We start from the raw sequence: 20,021 nt of genomic DNA, 5'->3' as shown, positions 1-20,021 counted from the left end.
ATAAGCAGGAACAATAATGAAATGTGAGTGATGCCTACAAATCTTAACATTGCACACGTCATAACGATAGCCGTGTTGTTTTTCTCTTTCCAGGTTCCTGCGTCATGTTCCTGTGGTGTACGTGGACTATCCAGGCCCAGCCTCTCTTACCCAGATTTATGGCACCTTCAACCGTGCCATGCTGCGCCTCATCCCCTCTTTGCGTACATATGCTGAGCCTCTTACTGCAGCTATGGTTGAGTTCTACACTATGTCTCAGGTAAAAGAGATAACTATTTTTATAAATATTAAATATGTAAACATAAACTTTACTTAGAAGTGTCACAGGAAACAACTAGGGATAAGATGTTTTATTGATTTCTTTTATTTACAGTATTTGGTTACTTATCCAATTGCACTCCTTCTTTCCCTTCAGGAGCGCTTCACCCAGGACACCCAGCCTCACTACATCTACTCTCCCAGAGAGATGACCCGCTGGGTGAGGGGTATCTTCGAGGCCCTGCGGCCACTTGAGACGCTGCCTGTGGAGGGGCTCATCCGCATTTGGGCCCACGAAGCTCTCCGTCTCTTCCAGGACAGGTAACTGCAAGTTTCTGAGAGGCTATTCTATTCTGTTACTAGCAATGTAGCGCATCTGTATGCTGATGAGTCTTAAAATAGCATGTCATGTTTTTTTGACTAACTGATTAATCCGATAAAGTGCCACTGAAGAACTTTACAGAACGATCATTTTGGTGATGATGTGGCTTAAAAACTTTTTTCCAGGCTGGTTGGTGATGAAGAGAGAAGGTGGACAGATGAAAACATCGACACAGTTTCTCTCAAACATTTCCCCAACATTGATAAGGAGAAGGCTCTCAACAGGCCGATTCTCTACAGCAACTGGCTCTCCAAGGTAAACTGCAAGCTGACCCAATTGTTATGTTCCTTCTTTGGTAATGATGCTGAAATATTGTGAGTTGACTTTTCCATTTTCACTGAGTTTGTTTGTGGTTGCAGGACTACATCCCAGTGGAGCAGGAGGAGCTGAGGGACTATGTTAAGGCCCGTCTGAAGGTCTTCTATGAAGAGGAGCTGGACGTCCCTCTGGTGCTCTTCAATGAAGTGCTGGACCACGTCCTCAGAATTGATCGGTGAGTTACAGCCTCTGATCTGATAAGCTTGTCATCTGGTGGAAGTCAAGAAATGATAAGGTCTGAAATTTGTTTTGGAGTACATTTTTCACATTGTATTTCCTTCTCCAGAATTTTCCGCCAGCCTCAGGGCCATCTCCTGTTGATCGGTGTGAGCGGAGCAGGAAAAACAACTCTGTCTCGCTTTGTAGCCTGGATGAATGGACTCAGTGTGTACCAGATCAAGGTTGGTTCAACAGATGAAAATCCAGAGCCGTTTTCCTACAATTTCCTGTCACCATTTTTAAATGTTTGTTTTTGTGTGTTTTCAGGTTCACAGGAAATACACTGGAGAGGACTTTGACGAGGACCTGCGCACAGTGTTGCGTCGCTCAGGATGTAAGAACGAGAAGATTGCCTTCATCATGGATGAGTCCAACGTGTTGGATTCTGGTTTCCTTGAGAGAATGAACACACTGCTGGCCAACGGAGAGGTAATCTGCTGTCAACACGATGTTGTACTTTAGCATTACTCTTAAGGGAATAAGATGAAAACATGATTCCATTAAATTGTTAAGCAAATTTTAGGCCTACTTTTTTAATGTCACAAAAACAAATGTAAATTAGATTTTTTCATATATATATGCATATAGGCTATGCTTTATGCGTGGGTGTAATCTGCCAGTAAACAAGATTAGAAGAACGAAGGTTGTGAAGCAGAGACAAAGCAAGTCGCTTTGGCCATTCAACCTATTTACGAGTATCTACGAGAGAAAAATGGACAGCGGTCTTAGGCAATTTGTTTTAGTTAAGCAAATTTTACTTATCTGACAGCATAAACAGCTGATCAGTCATGTCGGTTTAATGTTTGCTACATCAGAACTAACTGATATTATTTGAAGCATTTCACTAAGAGGGGTCAGTTTGCACAAATTGTTAGCAAATATACACATACATAGAAATTCTTGATAAATATACAAATGCAGCATGAATATAATTAGTGCATTTACATAACAAGTACTAGTGTGCAAAAAAACAAAAAAAAACAATAACCTGAAATAAAAATACAAACAAACAAAAAAACAACAACAAATCAAAGACCAAAACAAAACTTATTTGGTAAGGTCTTCCCAGCTACCTTTCTTTGGTATCTGAGATAAAGTCTTTTTGGGTTGTACCCGCTTTATTTTTGGTTTCTAATATGTTAATGTTGCCTGTTCTCCGCAGGTCCCTGGCCTGTTTGAGGGAGACGAGTATGCCACCCTGATGACTCAGTGTAAGGAGGGAGCCCAGAAAGAGGGCCTGATGCTCGACACACACGAGGAGCTGTACAAGTGGTTCACCAGCCAGGTCATCAGGAACCTCCATGTCGTTTTCACCATGAATCCTTCATCAGAGGGCCTGAAGGACAGGGCTGCCACATCTCCTGCCCTCTTCAACAGGTACAGACACACATGCTGAACACTGAGCAGGAATTAAAATATTACGTCACAAGTAAGAAATAAATATGTTGAAATGACAAAATGCTGTTTCTTAGCTAACTGAAAACTTTGTGTTAGGTGTGTGTTGAACTGGTTTGGAGACTGGTCGACAGAGGCTTTGTATCAGGTGGGTAAGGAGTTCACCAGCAAGATGGATCTGGAGAAACCAAACTACAAGGTGCCGGACTACATGCCCACCGTCTATGACAAACTGCCCCAGCCACCTTCTCACCGTGAGGCTATCGTCAATGGCTGTGTGTTTGTACACCAGACACTTCACCAGGTAGGGATGTTTCTAAGTTTGCAGTGGTGGCTTATTGATTGTTTTTTTTTTGTAGTATTCTTCATAAGTTGTTGTTCAACTCTACACAGGCTAACAATCGTCTGGCTAAGCGAGGTGGGCACACGATGGCCATCACTCCTCGCCACTACCTGGACTTCATAAACCAGTACGCCAACCTGTTCAATGAGAAACGCAGCGAGTTGGAGGAGCAGCAGATGCACCTCAACGTTGGTCTCCGCAAGATCAAGGAGACTGTCGATCAGGTAAAGTAACATTTTACTTCATTTCATTCCTCCTGTTTCTTATAAACCTGTCAAGAGTTGGGCCTTTAGAAAAAAGAGGTAATTTTTATTGCCGTTTTCCAACTATTTCTTGCTTTTGCATGATTCCCTAATCATGCTTATCCCTCCTTATCAAGGTGGAGGAGCTTCGTCGTGACCTGAGGATCAAGAGCCAGGAGTTGGAAGCTAAGAATGCTGCTGCCAATGACAAGCTGAAGAAGATGGTCAAAGACCAGCAGGAGGCGGAGAAGAAAAAGGTACACAGGAAGGAATTTAACACTTAGTACACTTGTTAATGTATTTAAATAAAAACATGTTGCACATTGATCTCTTCAGCGTTGCTTATTTAGGCTGGATCAAACTCCTGTGCTCTTACTCTTGTGATTGCAGGTGATGAGCCAGGAGATCCAGGAAGCTGTGTACAAGCAGCAGGAGGTGATCAAGGACAAACAGCTGAGTGTCAAACAGGATTTGGACCAAGTGGAGCCTGCTGTCATTGAGGCTCAGAATGGTACAGTGGTTTATTTACTCTCAGCAGTCTTTATAGTGCATTTGATTTTTTTTGTCACACAATGAATGCTGAAAAGATGAATTGTCATACTGTTTACCCAACAATAGAACGATACAAATGTTCTTCAACGTGTGCTTCATTGCTGATAAGCTGGAAGATTGGTGGTCAGGTTTTTAGTTTGTACATAGATAAATAATAAGTCAAACTGTTTCCATTTTCATTACGATGACTATGTTACATGCACAAAATATTCCGTTTTTTTCCTTATTCTGAAAAAAACAATATATCCTACTAAGCTGTTTATATTGTTAATGAAAATGAGTATTCAAATAGTCCTGTCAACATGCAGCTGTGCATACTCGCGCTGCAACATTTATGCAATATCCCAAAAAATTCTTTTGGGCATGCATTACTACCCCACAGCTTTGCAAACTGTTGGCGTGTTGGTCTGTGTACAACGCATCCATGACAACGCACAGAGCTAATTGTAAACAGACAAAAGGCTGTGTGTCACACAGTGTGGTTAAAAACCCTAATTGAGGTGCATATTTCAAAAGCACTATATACAAAATGCCATTAAAACTCGACTAACGGCAGCATATCATTCATGTCTTTGTTGAAAATGGAATAAGGCCTCATTTCAAATATCCAAAAGGAAAATGATGTTTACATATCAAATTTGTAATATTGTCAATAATAGTGCATGCAAACAGTCATTGTAATTAAATACTCAGTTATGGGCTTCCAGCTAACAATTTGATCTCTACCTGCATCCTCCCCTCATCGCTTCCCTGTCCTTGTCATAATCCACATCCTTGTTTACCTGATGTCGATAGCTGTTAAGTCCATTAAGAAGCAGCACTTGGTGGAGGTGCGTTCCATGGCCAATCCACCTGCGGCCGTGAAGCTGGCCCTCGAGTCCATCTGCCTGCTCCTGGGAGAGAGCACCACTGACTGGAAGCAGATCCGCTCCATCATCATGAGGGAGAACTTCATCCCCACTATTGTTAACTTCTCTGCTGAAGAGATCAGGTGAAATAAGAGAAAATGTTTTGTGTGATTGTTCATTAAAGCTGTATCTTTCTCTCTCTCTCTGCCTCTCTGTCTTGTACCCTACACACTCCCCTTCTCTCTCCCTTCTCATTCTTCTTTCTCTTAAACACATTCCTCCTTCCACCTAACTAGCGGTGAGTTCTATTAAGCGGCATCACCTAGTAGAAGTGCGGGCTATGACCAATCCTCCAGCCGCAGTCAAGTTGGCCCTGGAGTCTATCTGCCTTATGCTGGGCGAGGAGACCAATGACTGGAAAAAAATCAGACAAGTTATTATCAGGGACAATTTCATCAGCAGCATAGTCAACTTTTCCTCTGAGGATATGAGGTACCGGTGTCAGAACATCCGTCTAGTCTTTAATGGAAGACAAACTATATCAATCAGTATTAAAATCAAGTGGTACCTGTGATCATAATTTAATTTTAGGTTTCTTGTCGGTTGATTTTGCTGAATCAGAAAATGAGCTGATAGTAACAAAGATCACTGTCCTTGTTGTAGTGGTTTTTGGTCATGATTTTGCATTTTTCACAGTCAGTAGAAACTCCACCCTCTCCCCACCCCAAACAAAATTTTAATTATCCAATTAAATATTACATTGATTCATGAAGATTATTCCACAGATCATGCTGAAGTGTTTGACTGTGTAAAATAATAATTTGCTATATGCTAACTTGGATTGTTTCCAATTCATTCAGTGACTCCATCCGTGAAAAGATGAAGAAGAACTACATGTCCAACCCAAGCTACAACTATGACCAGGTCAACAGGGCGTCTCTGGCCTGTGGACCTATGGTGAAATGGGCCATTGCTCAGGTAGGGATGCCTAAACAAGAAATCTTTACCCATCAAACCAACCTAATTAACAAGATTTTTTGTAACAGTTATTTACATTAATTTACTTACTTTTTTATTTACATTGTAATGTTTTATTGTTTCACATGCATTGATCTCAAATTGTTCATTTTTTTACATTTGTGTTTTTACTGTCTACATTTGGTCTTTCTTACTATGTGGTTTGTCATGTGAATCACTTTGAGCTGCACTAACTTGTAAGACAGGTGCTATAAAAAAGTTTGATAAACAATCTGAAAATCAAAGTAACAGTTGGGTAGCGAGTATTCCTTTCATGTGTACTATGTTCTACTCCCCTAGCTCAACTATGCTGACATGCTGAAGCGTGTGGAGCCTCTGCGTAATGAACTGCAGAAGCTCGAGGATGATGCCACAGACAACAAGACAAAGGCAGAGGAGGTGGAGCAGATGATCAGAGACCTCGAGGCCAGCATCGCTCGCTACAAGGAGGAGTACGCTGTCCTCATCTCAGAGGCCCAGGCCATCAAGGCTGATCTGGCTGCTGTGGAGGCCAAGGTAACTGTTCCTCAGACTCTCTGTGTCTTGTCTCTTTATATCTAGTTTAAGTTCAATTATCTTGCAGCATTGTTCTCAACTCTTGCGCTCTGTCCTCTCAGGTGAACCGCAGCACAGCTCTACTGAAGAGTCTGTCAGCTGAGAGGGACCGCTGGGAGAAGACCAGCGAGACCTTCAAGAACCAGATGTCCACCATCGCTGGAGACTGTTTGCTCTCTGCTGCTTTCATTACCTATGCCGGCTACTTTGAACAACAGATGAGGCAGAACCTCTTCACTACATGGTCTCACCACCTGCAGCAGGCCAACATTCAGGTAGTTAAAGCTCTGACACATGAGGCCAAAGTTTTTTCTGTTGTTATTTTCACACCTAAAAATCCTACAAGTCCTAGCCTCACTCTTATTACCTGCATGCATGTAGGAACTTGTTTCGACTGCGATTCTTGGGTTCAAGACATCAAATGTACACTTTAGCATATCTAAATTTTGATCAAGAATGTACAAAAGATGGCATGACCATATAAGCACGTATGGCAAATTATATTCAATGATTCAAATTATATCGTTCTTTTCATATCATTCTTTTCTTCTATATCTTCTATTTTTACTTTACAAATTATGTATATGTTAAGATTTCCCAAAACTACTAGAGTCTCCAAGGTAATGCTGGTGCCGTGTGATTAGGGCTTTAGTGAGTTTAATTTTTAGTGAACTTAAAGGTACTGTACACCAATTATAGACCAAGCCTTTAACGTTTGACTATTGTTCATTCGTACATACCTCAAGGCACACAAATATGTTGAGGACTTTAAAACTTAAAGAATTTTTTCTCTTTCCAGTTCCGTACTGATATTGCCAGGACTGAGTACTTGTCCAACGCTGACGAGAGGCTCCGCTGGCAAGCCAACTCCCTCCCAGCTGATGACCTCTGCACTGAGAACGCCATCATGCTCAAGAGGTTCAACAGGTCAGTGTCTTTCTCCTTTTCTGTAAGCCTTTTTTAGGTTTTATTACAAACACTAATCAATCCTGAGCATTAATTGTCATTGAGTCCGTTTAACTTCCCATGTTGATCTATTCTGTGCTGTTCTCTTTTCTAGGTACCCACTAATCATCGATCCATCAGGCCAAGCCACAGAGTTCATAATGAATGAGTACAAAGAACGCAAGATCACCAGAACCAGTTTCCTGGATGATGCCTTCAGGAAGAACCTGGAGAGTGCCTTGCGTTTTGGAAACCCACTGTTGGTCCAGGTATGAACGGCTACTTCACGGTGCCAAAGTTCAGTTGTCACTGTCCAGTGCCCTCATATTCATCTAAAATAAGTTTTACAGAGTAATTTATTCTCTTTTCTTTTTTTCCCCCCTCAAGGATGTAGAAAGTTATGACCCCATCCTAAACCCGGTGCTGAACAGAGAGGTCCGCAGGACTGGAGGACGTGTCCTCATCACCCTGGGAGACCAGGACATCGATCTGTCACCTTCATTTGTCATCTTCCTTTCCACTCGAGACCCAACAGTGAGTAGATTTGGGTTTTTTCTATGAATAATTTAAGATTATTAGATAGTATTTAACCATTTTAAATAGATAAGTCTATTAACAGGGTGTATCTGAAATGTGGCTTTCCCCTCATTTACACGGAAGTTGATCTGTGTCATGCGGTTTCTCACGTGTGCAGGTCGAGTTCCCACCAGACTTGTGCTCCCGTGTTACATTTGTCAACTTCACTGTGACACGCAGCAGCCTTCAGAGCCAGTGTCTCAACGAGGTCCTAAAGGCTGAGAGGCCTGATGTGGATGAGAAACGCTCCGACCTCCTTAAACTGCAGGGTATGATGATCAACACTGACAGGGTGCAAGATGATTCAAGTCATGGTGGAAAAGACTTCAATAAAATGATGTCTCCCGTCTCTTGTAGGTGAGTTCCAGCTGCGTCTGCGTCAGCTGGAAAAATCCCTGCTGCAGGCCCTCAATGAGGTCAAGGGCCGCATCCTTGACGATGATACCATCATCACCACCTTGGAGAACTTGAAGAAGGAGGCAGCTGAGGTGACCAGGAAGGTGGAGGAGACCGATATCGTCATGGCAGAGGTGGAGGCAGTGTCACAGCAATACCTGTCGCTGTCCTCCGCCTGCAGCAGCATCTACTTCACCATGGAGTCTCTCAACCAGGTCTCACTTCACTTTAACCAGTCGTTTGGTTATAATTTTTCTTTTTAATCTTCTGATTTCACTATCACCAAACACACACACACACACACACACACACACACACACACACACACTACGCTACCTAAAAAGTTGCATAAACAAACCTTTTTTTTTTGTCTTGCTCCAGATGCACTTCCTGTACCAGTACTCCCTTCACTTTTTCCTGGATACCTACCACACGGTGCTGTATGAGAACCCCAACCTCAAAGGCATCAGCGATCATACACAGAGACTTGCTGTCATCACCAAGGACCTCTTCCAGGTTTGAACCACACATTTTGAAAACAAGACTCCCTTTTACCTCCTTTGGTGGTATGATTGTAATAGACCTAATTTGCCTCTCCTTCTTTTCTTTTTGATGTAGGTGGCATTCAACAGAGCAGCCAGAGGTATGCTGCACCTGGATCACATCACTTTTGCCATGCTGCTGGGTAAGATCAGCCTAAAGGGCATGACCAGGTAAGATGCCAGTGTCACACTAGTATTCAACCAGTGGTGGTATTATTAACATCAGACATAAATCTTATCAATTTGAATCCATCTCTTTGTAGTGAGCCCTCGTATGATGCAGAGTTCCAGCACTTCCTGCGTGGAAAGGAGATTGTTCTGACTGGCATGTCGCTGCCCAAAGTGAAGGGTCTGACCACTGACCAGTGCGAGGCCATGGTCCGCCTCAGCCGCCTGCCGGCGTTCAGCGACTTGGTGGCCAAAGTTGAGGCTGATGAGGTGAGTGTCGACAGATACTGTCCATCAAGTGATACTTGAATTGTGAAGAAGCTGCATATCAACAAATGTATATTAAGTAAAATTGTATCAAATGTACATTTATGGCTTCTATTGAGGTTTTTCAAATTGTCTGATGTCTGTTATTCTTTTCATTATGTCATGACCCTAACATTTTTTTTTAAAAATTTAAAAAAAATAAAAAAATAAAAAAGTTACCCAGCATATGTGTGTTGGTAAAGAATTCAAATGTCAGTGAAATGAATAAAGCTTCAAAGTACACTGCACAGCCCTATTTATAAGCATAACTATTAACAACTACTTCTACAGAGATCATTTTGTTTTCTTTTGTTTCTTCAGCAATTCTTCATGTGGCTTGAGAGCAACACTCCAGAGCTGGCTGTTCCTTATCTGTGGTCAGAGGAGAAGCAGTCCAGTGAGTATACAGAAATTTCATTTTTGCAAATAATGATTGATTGAAAAATGGATGGAAATATGTATATTATATACATACATGACCTGCTCTGCACATCATCCCCTGCACAGCTCCTATTGGCCAGGCAGTGCACCAGCTGCTGTTGATTCAGGCCTTCCGTCCCGACCGTCTACTGGCCATGTCGCACATTTTTGTCTCAAAGGTGCTGGGAGAGAGCTTCATGAACATCATCGAGCAGCCTCTTGACCTGGCTAACATTGTGGATAGCGAGGTAGCCAAAATTTCTTCAATGTTTTCTTACCAGAGGCATTTGCCTTTCTCAGTGTAGTTGAATCTGTTGCTTACTTTGCATCTCATGTGTCTGTAGGTGAAGCCCAGCACTCCAGTGTTGATGTGCTCTGTACCTGGTTATGATGCCAGTGGTCTGGTCAGAGACCTGGCTGCTGAGGAAAACAAACAAATCACCTCCATCTCTATTGGTAAGGAACAAATTAGCTCATAGTTTGACACACAAATAAGACCCTGAAGTCAAAAGTTAAGCAAAGATTCGGTTGGTGAATGTTTGTTTTCTTGTGCTGTTCACAGGTTCGGCTGAGGGCTTCAATAAGGCAGACAGAGACATCAACACTGCTGTCAAGTCTGGCAGGTGGGTAATGTTTATTCTGTGTATTTTCTTAGTATGTACACTTGTTTTGTTGTACTGGTGTCCTGACTCTTTCGTCCTGTAGGTGGGTGATGTTGGAGAACGTCCATTTGGCCCCTGGATGGCTGATGCAGCTGGAAAAGAAGCTCCACTCCATGCAGCCTCATGCCAGCTTCAGGCTTTTCCTGACCATGGAGATCAACCCCAAGGTAAAACACATCACTCATGATATTAGTAATGAAACCGTAAGTAAATTCTCACTTTTAGTGACAGATGTCATTCTCTCTTTCACTCCTCAAAGTCTCAGTATTGTGTTTTCCCCACCAGGTTCCAGTGAATCTGCTCCGTGCCGGTCGCATCTTTGTGTTCGAGCCTCCTCCTGGTGTCAAGGCCAACATGCTCAGAACCTTCAGCAGCATCCCTGTGGCTCGCATGTGCAAGGTGACTTACCAGCACATACAATCACACCAAAAGCTTAATCATAACCCTCTAAATCAATCATCCACATCTAAATTACTTTGACCGTGTTTCCACAGGCTCCAAACGAGCGTGCTCGTCTGTACTTCTTGTTGGCTTGGTTCCATGCTGTCATTCAGGAGCGTCTGCGTTATGCACCACTGGGCTGGTCCAAGAAATACGAGTTTGGAGAGTCTGACCTCCGCTCTGCTTGTGACACCGTTGACACCTGGCTGGACGACACTGCTAAGGTTTGAGATTATTTCAGAAATCATTTACAGGGCTTCAAATGTGTCGGCATGAGAATTATTTGTTGCAACTATAAACTTTTATCAACAATCCATACATTTATACAACAAAAAATAGTAAATTAATCATATAAACTGGTTGAAGGGTAACTTTTATGCTCATTTTCATGTTCATACTTGCATTTAAGGTTTCTACTGGTAAATTTTTTTTACACACTTTATTGTTCGAAGCATTTATTCATCCATACTCTGCATGAATACACCTTTACCCAAGGCTCCATTTTAGTGCCTGTTTCCCACCCAAAAAGCACAGTCTGCTCTGACTGGTCGGCATTTTGAGGTCATTTACGTGATGTAAACACTTGAAGTAGCGTCCCTGGAGCAGATGACCATATAAGGAAATCTGTTACAAGCCAATGTCATCTTGTAGCCAAAGTAGAAAAAACTGCTGGAAACAGTATTCATAACGATATGAACCTTGACTTTTTTCCACACAGGTATTACTTTTACACAAGTTAATATAATTATTTAAAACTTTGGCTGCATTAAATATGAAAATCCAACATTGTAACAGTAAATATCACCAAAAAATATGGCAAAAGGTAAATAGGCCCCCATTAAATATTAGTTATGACAGTGTGTTAAATATCTGACAACCTCGTCACACTTTGCCTCTGCGCACTCAGGGTCGTCAAAATATTGCACCAGACAAGATTCCCTGGGCGGCTCTGAAAACCCTGATGGCCCAGTCCATCTATGGCGGCCGCATCGACAATGAGTTTGACCAGCGTCTTCTCAACACTTTCCTGGATCGCATCTTCACCAAGGGAAGCTTCGACAGCGAGTTCAAACTGGCTCTCAAGGTTGACGGGCACAAAGACATTAAGATGCCTGACGGCATCCGGTCAGTAGCAGCTTTTCTTACGATGAAGTTTGTTAAAGTTCATGTTGTTAATATTTTTTCCGAATGATTTCGGCCAGTTGAAAGATAATTTATGATTTCGATTTGTTGCAGGCGTGAGGAGTTCATGCACTGGGTAGAGATGCTTCCAGACACTCAGACTCCATCCTGGCTCGGGTTGCCTAGCAATGCTGAGAAGGTCTTGCTCACCACTCAGGGTACGCCACAGCCGGTCATCTTCGTCATCTGTGCTCTGGTGTTCTGTCATAGTCACTGGACCACAACTCATCCTGATTCTTCCTCCTCAATCCTTCTGTTGGGATTTCATGTTTTCACGGGGCAGATCATTAACCATCTCTCTCTCTGTTCTAGTGTCTTTACTTTTATTTTGACAGGGTGTCTCAGCGAGCAGTCCAATATGTTTGCGTCTGCTTTGGGCAGAATACTGTGTGTATGTGTGGTGGCAATGAATATGTTTAGGGTGCTTCCTCCACTAATTTCTCATCCTCTCATGTATTCACTTCACCAGTTAGTTTTTTTTTAGTAGCTCTTAGTCCCAGTCCTGTATATCATAGTCATTTTAGCTGTGTTTTTGTAGCCTAGCTTTAGTCATAGCCATCGTGCTTGAAAAGGTGCTCTGCCCAAAGGAAGGGTGTGTGTCTCCTCACCCTCCAGCAGCTGTATTTCACAGCCATCATGTTGCTTTGCTCAAATATTATCCCCACCGCTCCCTCAAATTAGGATTCAACACCACAATCCTCCCATCCCTTCAGTCATTCCCTCCCTCCCTGTTTTGTCAGATTGATTTCTACACCATCCAAACTCCCACAATCCCAGCTGCCAAAGCATCCACCCCTTGGATCACATGCCATACTCCCCATCTCCTTCATCCTCACTCCTACCTCCCACCCTTCAGTGCTTATGTTCATTTCTTTTACAGATCCAGTCAAGAATGTGGTTATTTTATCCACCTGGGAATTATGTGTTGAATGTTATGTTTGATGGAAATATTGCCTGAAGCCTTGTGTGTCTTTTCGTCCTACCCAGTGTTTTAATTTATTTTTCTGTCTGGCACAACTCCTTTTTTGTGATAAACATTAATCTTTCTTTAACACTCCCTCGAGGTAAGCCGTTTGTTTCTTTGTTCCACTATTAATTTCTTCTCCCCTCCTACCTCCCACCATGGCCTTGTCTTCCACCTCCCTCCCCTGCTCACTTGCTCCCTCCACCTGGGCTGCGCAGGCATTGACATGATGGGTAAGATGCTGAAAATGCAGATGTTGGAGGATGAGGATGACCTTGCCTATGAGACGGAGAAAAAGGAGCGCACTTCGTCCACATCTGACGCTCAGCCGGCCTGGATGAGGACCCTCCACACCACCGCCTGCAACTGGCTGCAGCTCGTGCCCCAAATGGTCAATCCACTCAAACGCACAGTGGAGAACATCAAGGTAACGGCAGAAAGGAGAGGAAAGGTGGTTGATGAGCAGACTTAAGGAGATAGAGCTCTACTATTGTGTTCTGTACAAGCAGCTTTGCAACATCCTTGGCAATTGCTGTCATGTTGAGCAGTTTTTTAATGTTCATTTTGACTCATTGATGTGAAATTAAACAAAAATAAAAGCTCAGGTTTAGATTTTTAGCAGATTAATTTGTACTTGGTCTTCTTTGTCAATGTATTTGATTAATGTCTTTTTTTCCAAACACACCAACACCAGGACCCACTGTTCCGCTTCTTCGAGCGCGAGGTGAAGATGGGTGGCAAGATGCTCCAGGAAGTCCGTCAGGATCTGTCTGATGTGGTGCAAGTGTGCGAGGGCAAGAAGAAGCAGACTAACTACCTGCGTACGCTCATCAGTGACCTTGTTAAAGGTAAAGTCTTACTTTTACACTCAGATTTCTTCATGTATTTTTAAAACTTCTTGTTTGAAGTCAGATGAATGAAAGAAGGAAATATTGAACACTTAAAATTCATTAGTTGGTCTTGACCAACAAGATGTCCTCGAAGCAATTATACTTTGAGGGAACTGGTACACACTAGGAGTTTAACGATACAATGACTGTGATCAGCAATCCATCAGGTATTAGCAAAGCAAAGTGAAAATGTTGATACATATTTTAATCTTTAACATAAGTCTTTATTTGACATTGTCCATGGCACAGCAAGCACATGGACAAGCACATTTCTTTCCTAAACCTTCAAACAGTGCCAGCAACCTAAGGCCTGGAAGAACGTGGTACGCAGCCAAGAAAAAGACGGGGATATTTGCCTCAAATTGAACTAAATGAAATCAAAATCGTATTGTGGCAGACTTTGTGATATCGGCAAATATTGTATCGTCCAGGGTGTCGATAGAATTTCGTATTGTGATGGGACTTGTGATCGCACGTCTGGTATACATTGTTCTTTGTTTCTCCCCAGGCATCCTCCCTCGCAGCTGGTGTCGGTACACTGTTCCCGCCGCCATGACTGTGATCCAGTGGGTGGCAGACTTCAGCGAGCGTATCAAACAGCTGCAGCAGATCTCCCAGGGTGCTGCCAGCGGAGGTGCAAAGGAGCTGAAGGTGCTGCTTTGTTAACTTTTTGTGTATAGCATCAAACAACCTTTACCTGAATAGTACGATAGATTCCTTAAAAAACTGAAAGATGGAGCGCCCAGTAGCTCAGTTGGTAGAGTGGGCGCCCCATTCTGGTTCAGTTCTGACCTCGGCCCTTTGCTGTATCTTATCCCCTCTTTCTCCCCCTTTCACGCTTAAACTGTCCCATCAAATAAAGACAAAAAGCCCAACAATAATCTTAAAAAAAAAAAAAATCTGACAGATGACTCACAGTATGATTATTTTATTATTTTACTTTTTTTCCCTCTCCCGTCTCTGCCACAGAACATCCACGTGTGCCTCGGCAGCCTGTTTGTGCCAGAGGCTTACATCACCGCCACACGCCAGTATGTGGCGCAGGCAAACAGCTGGTCTCTGGAAGAGCTGTGTCTGGAGGTCAATGTCACCACCGCACAGGGGGCCGCACTGGACGCCTGCAGCTTCGGCATCAAAGGTCAGAGAAGCAGGGTCCCAGTAATTCTGTAGCACCCTTGTTATGAGTGTGAATACCTACACAAGTCTTGGAAATGTGAATCCAAAACTTTGTGTTTTAATATATGTCGGAGATTTGTATGAATGAGTTTCAAGGGTTCTAATGTGGAACGTGCTCATTGTTCTCAGGTCTGAAACTGCAGGGAGCTACTTGTGCCAACAACAAGCTGTCTCTGTCCACCTCCATCTCTACTGAGCTGCCTCTCACGCAGCTCCGCTGGATCAAACAGAGCAACGCTGAGAAGAGACACATGGTATGAAGTCAATATTTCTACACAATATAACACTACTTCTCTTTCTATCAAACCATTTCTACAAATGATTTAGAAAAAACATAATGATGCTGTTATATTTAGCTTTTGTTGGTTTTGTCTTTCTCATCACGTTTATTTCCTTCTCATTGCAGGTGACTCTTCCTGTGTACCTGAACTTCACCAGGTCTGACCTTATTTTCACTGTTGACTTTGACATCGCCACTAAGGAGGATCCACACAGCTTCTATGAGCGTGGAGTCGCTGTTCTGTGCACCGAGTAGATGAAACATCAGTCATTCCTGAAGACCAGAGAGTCTTGATTATTTAACCACATATAATCACGTACATTCATCACTCTCTAACCACTATTAAAAAGTAGATGTAACCTGTTGCATTCCAGCACTAAACGTAGTCAAGAACATTTGTAGAGCAGTAATTTAACATGTAGTCGTTTGTAGTGTTTTTGGAAAGTGTTTTCAAGGGTCTAGAGAATGTTGACAGATGGCAAATGAAGAGAGGATGAAATGTGGGAAAGGAAAGTTGAAAGTAAAAGATGATTTTATGAAGGAAACCATTTTTAGATTGAATAAAGCCTGTTGGGATTAAATTAACTGCATTGATGACTTCAGCGTGGTCTTTCATGTTAAATAACACATTTTTCTAATTGAAATGTCAGATGAGCTATTTTGATTAGAATGGATGATCTGGGTCATTATTTAAGACACTTCAGAGGGGAATTCCTCTGTCGTCTTTTATAAATTAGGTCCAGCAAACTAAAATAGTGAACAGCATCATAGATGTTTTATCCAATTACTTATTTATATATATAGATATATATATATATAAGATGGTTTCTTGTTTACATGATTTCCTGGCCTGCAGAACCTGAGAACCAAGGAGCACATTTTGGAGGATATTAACTGTGTACTGAGCTTCAGTGGCTGCTCTTTGAATTAATGACAGTTATATGATATTGTAGAAGCTAATATCAACAAAGATACAAAAGGCTTCATTAACCAGAATGAGCTGAGTGTTATTTTTCCTGTGTATAACTGCCACCTGCTGGCAGGAGGGATTAACGTGATTGTTCTGTTTTTGTGTAAACTGGTAAACCTGCAGTACGACAGTCTGTGGAGTCTTTTTTTGTATACCCATTTAGATATATTTTAAGAAAGTAACATTTAACAGCTTATCATTTTAACAAAATGAGATTTTGATGTGGCATCTGTGGCTAAAATTCAGTGGTGCTATATACGCTGAATGGCACCTCTATCATTACATTCAGGTAGTGCTCCAACTATACCATCTGTGCAATAGCAGATAATTATTCAGTTTATGTTATGTGGACAAAAAACAGTACCATGTCAAATGCTCTTTTTGGAATAAGTTTTTTCTTTTATTCTTTGGGAAAATACAGTGTCTTCACTTTGAGTGCAAAGGTTGGACTTTGGTTTGTGATAAAGACTGAGCTTATTTATGGTCATTCTCCCAACAAAATCATAATTGCTTGAAGACAAATCAGCACATTATGTGACACATTTGAGACACTGAAAAATATCCCCTTAGGTCTTTTGCCATTTTATCATTACATGAGTAAACGAAGTGCATTGCCAAGTAACTTTTTATAGTCTTTTATTCCACTTTAAATCACTGAAGGCATTGAATATGACTGCAGTGTGTCAGTCCATGGTTAGATGGCTCTAACATGGTTCAGATCTAGAGTCTCTTCCCTCCTGTTCATCCCCCATACTGACGATGCACTGCCTCTTTCTCTGCTCCAGCTCCACCATTTCTGCTCCGGGGAAACCCAGCTTTCTCTTGTAGAGCGATTTGAGGTTACAGGGATAGCGGGATCTCTCATCCAGCATCTGGGACGAACATGCTTCCACTGGGGTTACAGGTCCAGGTGTGTGAGGTGTGGAGGATCTTGATGTGTGCAAACCTGAATCATCACCGTGGCGTTGTAGTTCTATATCCATAGTTTGCATCGTTGAATCATTGATCATTTCCTCTGTGAGGTCCCTGTCTCTGTTGGAGGGCAGAAGGCTGCAGACACACAGCTCAGAGTCACTCCCACATTTCATCTGGACATCCAAAAGATGCTGCTGCTCTGTCGCAGGATCTCTCGGCCCATTTTTCACCACTTCTCTGGGTGCGACGGAGGCAGAGTGATGTAGGATAAATCTCCTGCTTCTGCCTGTGAACCGACAGCCTCCTCCTCCACCTCTTCCCTGCTGCCTCAGACGCCTGCTGGAGACACCCACATCCATGTTTGACTCGTCAGAATCCTCAGAGCTCCCGTCATATGGGTCCAAAAACTACATAAACACACGTGCATTCATTCATGAACACAGAGAAGCAGGATGCTTTTGCAGCTGAAATTAATTAATTAGAGAGAGGAAAAAGTTTACCAAAGAATTACAGCCATGTCTTCCTGCAGGCTTGTGTGTTAACGGCAATGACAGCCGGAAAGTTCCACTTTCAGGTGCACTGCTCACACATCCCTGTTCAACGAGGAATTCAGTGATTTTTGCATTGACAAGTCAGTAAATTCATTTTAAACCAAAGAGCCCAATGCATGCTGGAGCCCATTCCAGTTTGCCGTTACTGTGTGTGTGTGTGTGTGTGTGTGTGTGTGTGTCAGCATCCAATGGTGGTGCCAAGATAAAAGGCATGTGGAGTCATTTCTGGGGGAGAAACTTAATTTTATCCCATTTAAAAATACATTTCATGGAGATGTCTGGTGGAAAATATCCTGGATCTGGGTTTAATCTATTTTTAAGCCATTTAAAATATAGTTATGTACCATAAAAGAGACATAAGTATTTCAATTCTGATGGCTGCTGAATACTTAATACTGAAATATAAACACCTCTGAATTCGTAGCATTTAAATATTTTTCTTTGAAAAAGCATATATCTGTTTTTTTCTAAAGTCCCCTATCTGAAATTAAAGTTGTACATTTCAATTGCTGAATTTGAACTTCTTTTAAAAATATATTTTTTTATGTTCATATATTCAGAGCCAGAAGTTTTAGAATTTCAATAAAATAAAAACTAAAACAACCTAAAAAAAGTTTGGTTTTCTTAACTTAATTTGAATTTGAAGTTAAATCTTTTTTTTTTCTTCCTGAAACTCAATTTTTAGATTAAGTTTCTGAGCACTGAAAAAAATAGCTCTTGAAATGGCAAATCAAGAAATTTCACATTTCAACATTAATGAGGTGAATTCAGAAAAAAAAATAATTCAGAGACATGTTTTGAAAAGTAAAATATTTCAATTCTAAGATTTCAGCTGTGTTTAAATTTCAATACTAAGTATTCGGTGGCTGTTAAAATTAAGATACTTAACGTCTCTTATTAACTTCCATATAATATTTAATTTAACATTCACATTGTCGCTTAATTTCTGCTGATTGTGTCTGTAATTTATTACCATGGTGCTGGTGTCCGACCATCTTGGGCTGATCTCTGAGTCTGAATCAGTGCTGGACTCCACTTTACACATCTGACAGAAAACAGAGGAGCAAAAAAACAGTTAAATGCAGGTGGATTAAAAAAGGGTCAGAGTACTCGCAAAATGATGATGAAATGTGGCTAACTGATATCACCATGTATTTGAAAGCAAGCCGGTCCATGTTGTTGGGCACATGTCTGGCCCTGTGATCTAATTTGAGAAAACAAATATTTTGTTTTGCAATAATGCATTAAAGAAAAAGCTTGTGACTCAAAGGATAACCCACTCATGCGGAGCCAGAATACCATATCCATGATAGCAAATCCTCAGCAATATTAAATTTGTACCATGCAGCCTATATTACACAATCTAACGTTAATAGACTATAAGTTTTTAACTCTGCAAAAATAAAAGTATTGATACCTGAAAGTGAAAGTTGTCGTCTCCTTCTATATGCCATGACATTTGACACGCTTAACTTTTTTGAAGCACGAGAAAGTAAAATACTTAAAATATGTCTGTCATGCAGTCAGGTAAAGTGGTGGATTAATTACTCAGCAGAGTAGCAGGTGTCTTTGATATGACGCAACTGAGTGTGACCACAGCAGATTCGGCACGAGCTCCAAACGCCACTTTTTTAATTTCCAGAATTAAAGAAGAAAAAAAATCCGATGTTATTTATTTATTTATGTATTTTTGCTGCTGCAACACGACAACCTATAAGCTATGTTAGTTTTCATTTTCAGCTTTTTGATTCTTCCTGACCAACTTTATTTTCACACGTGTACTTTTGTAAATAGCCTGTCTGAAGAGTTTCTAAATCCGTACAGGCCGAAAAAGCGGCGAATTAGGGACTGTTCGTTATTTATCAGGGGGAGGGGCTGGTGTAAATGGGGGAGGCATGCCAAACGATTTTAAAGCACTGGAGGGGGACTTTTTATTTATTTATTTATTTATTTATTTTTCAATTTTGGCTTAGGGGAGGGACATACAACTTTAAATGGTTGTATATTATATTATATTTATTTATTTATTTTAAAACTTTTTAAAAAATTGCTAAAATTACACTATTTATAGCTAATAGCCAGAAACTGTAAAAACAGAAATTATCATTGAATTTTACATTTCTGTCAATCCTTGAACACATTAATGCACAACTAGAGGGAAAAACCAAGGCTTTATTTTATTTTTTTTTTTTACAACTCCAGGATTTTGTCTTCAGCTTTTAACTTTTTTATTATGATCAAAGTTTTATTTAGTTTCTGCGCAGAATGTAATAATAAGTCATATTACACAGCTGTGTCTCAGCCATAGGCTATGTGTCCATATGTTTTACAAATATTGTGGGTTTCTCCAGAAGGAAAATTAACCTACTTTCTAACCCTTCTCTACCCATCCCAGCTGGCTTGGGATGTCCTGTGATGTCTAAGTCCTATAATATAAAGAGGGACAAAAATAAATAAATAAAAACCAACAAAAACACATACAAACAAAAGATGAGGAAATTAATAAAT

General features: G+C 41.3%; 2 protein-coding genes across 4 annotated transcripts in view; one reads left to right on the top strand and one right to left on the bottom strand.

Annotated features, from left to right (window-relative positions):
• The window catches only part of dync1h1 (dynein, cytoplasmic 1, heavy chain 1), a 31,157-nt gene extending 15,490 nt beyond the window's left edge, over nt 1-15,667 (top strand). The window contains exons 41-78 of one of the 2 annotated variants that reach the window (XM_088087137.1): nt 94-259; nt 416-579; nt 766-895; nt 1,000-1,133; nt 1,245-1,359; nt 1,445-1,606; nt 2,340-2,554; nt 2,672-2,876; nt 2,966-3,139; nt 3,295-3,414; nt 3,548-3,668; nt 4,854-5,049; nt 5,418-5,535; nt 5,875-6,090; nt 6,192-6,404; nt 6,929-7,056; nt 7,190-7,343; nt 7,462-7,608; nt 7,769-7,919; nt 8,008-8,261; nt 8,428-8,562; nt 8,665-8,759; nt 8,852-9,026; nt 9,384-9,459; nt 9,570-9,730; nt 9,827-9,938; nt 10,045-10,105; nt 10,188-10,311; nt 10,430-10,543; nt 10,639-10,809; nt 11,493-11,710; nt 11,822-11,925; nt 12,950-13,158; nt 13,426-13,579; nt 14,130-14,272; nt 14,591-14,759; nt 14,927-15,051; nt 15,204-15,667. In XM_088087137.1, the coding sequence (XP_087943263.1) occupies nt 94-259; nt 416-579; nt 766-895; nt 1,000-1,133; nt 1,245-1,359; nt 1,445-1,606; nt 2,340-2,554; nt 2,672-2,876; nt 2,966-3,139; nt 3,295-3,414; nt 3,548-3,668; nt 4,854-5,049; nt 5,418-5,535; nt 5,875-6,090; nt 6,192-6,404; nt 6,929-7,056; nt 7,190-7,343; nt 7,462-7,608; nt 7,769-7,919; nt 8,008-8,261; nt 8,428-8,562; nt 8,665-8,759; nt 8,852-9,026; nt 9,384-9,459; nt 9,570-9,730; nt 9,827-9,938; nt 10,045-10,105; nt 10,188-10,311; nt 10,430-10,543; nt 10,639-10,809; nt 11,493-11,710; nt 11,822-11,925; nt 12,950-13,158; nt 13,426-13,579; nt 14,130-14,272; nt 14,591-14,759; nt 14,927-15,051; nt 15,204-15,332 (5,758 nt within the window). In that variant the 3' untranslated portion in view covers nt 15,333-15,667. Of the gene's footprint in view, nt 1-93; nt 260-415; nt 580-765; nt 896-999; nt 1,134-1,244; nt 1,360-1,444; nt 1,607-2,339; nt 2,555-2,671; nt 2,877-2,965; nt 3,140-3,294; nt 3,415-3,547; nt 3,669-4,504; nt 4,701-4,853; nt 5,050-5,417; nt 5,536-5,874; nt 6,091-6,191; nt 6,405-6,928; nt 7,057-7,189; nt 7,344-7,461; nt 7,609-7,768; nt 7,920-8,007; nt 8,262-8,427; nt 8,563-8,664; nt 8,760-8,851; nt 9,027-9,383; nt 9,460-9,569; nt 9,731-9,826; nt 9,939-10,044; nt 10,106-10,187; nt 10,312-10,429; nt 10,544-10,638; nt 10,810-11,492; nt 11,711-11,821; nt 11,926-12,949; nt 13,159-13,425; nt 13,580-14,129; nt 14,273-14,590; nt 14,760-14,926; nt 15,052-15,203 lie in introns of both variants that reach the window. The other variant, XM_042500303.2, reaches the window with a different exon arrangement.
• Nucleotides 15,668-16,422: 755 nt separating this feature from the next.
• Nucleotides 16,423-19,271, bottom strand: LOC121954037 (uncharacterized). Of its 2 annotated transcripts, XM_042501349.2 has the most exons (5): nt 18,931-19,254; nt 18,662-18,717; nt 18,487-18,558; nt 17,463-17,555; nt 16,423-17,369 (listed from the first exon to the last, which is right to left on the bottom strand). In XM_042501349.2, the coding sequence occupies exons 1-5, from the start codon at nt 18,965-18,967 to the stop codon at nt 16,752-16,754; spliced, it is 876 nt and encodes a 291-aa protein (XP_042357283.2). In that variant the 5' UTR covers nt 18,968-19,254; the 3' UTR covers nt 16,423-16,751. The 2 variants fall into 2 exon arrangements, with proteins under 2 accessions (XP_042357283.2, XP_042357284.2); XM_042501350.2 differs by lacking the exon at nt 18,662-18,717 and having other exon boundaries at nt 18,931-19,271.
• Nucleotides 19,272-20,021: the final 750 nt, after the last annotated feature.

Source organism: Plectropomus leopardus, chromosome 14, assembly GCF_026936395.1.
Source record: "Plectropomus leopardus strain MGB_pleo_1.0 chromosome 14, ASM2693639v1, whole genome shotgun sequence".
Taxonomy (NCBI): domain Eukaryota; kingdom Metazoa; phylum Chordata; class Actinopteri; order Perciformes; family Serranidae; genus Plectropomus; species Plectropomus leopardus.
Note: the sequence above shows the minus strand (reverse complement) of the source record. Positions and strands in the feature narration are given on the sequence as shown.

Bases quoted from the DNA above. Each gene is read 5' to 3' on its own strand.
- LOC121954037 (XM_042501349.2), bottom strand. From the start codon at position 18,967: ATGGCATATAGAAGGAGACGACAACTTTCACTTTCAG. The intron at 18,559-18,661 runs GTGATATCAGTT...GTTTTCTGTCAG, and splicing joins GGCTTGCTTTCAAATACATG to ATGTGTAAAGTGGAGTCCAG. The intron at 17,370-17,462 runs GTAAACTTTTTC...GTGTTTATGTAG, and splicing joins GACATGGCTGTAATTCTTTG to TTTTTGGACCCATATGACGG.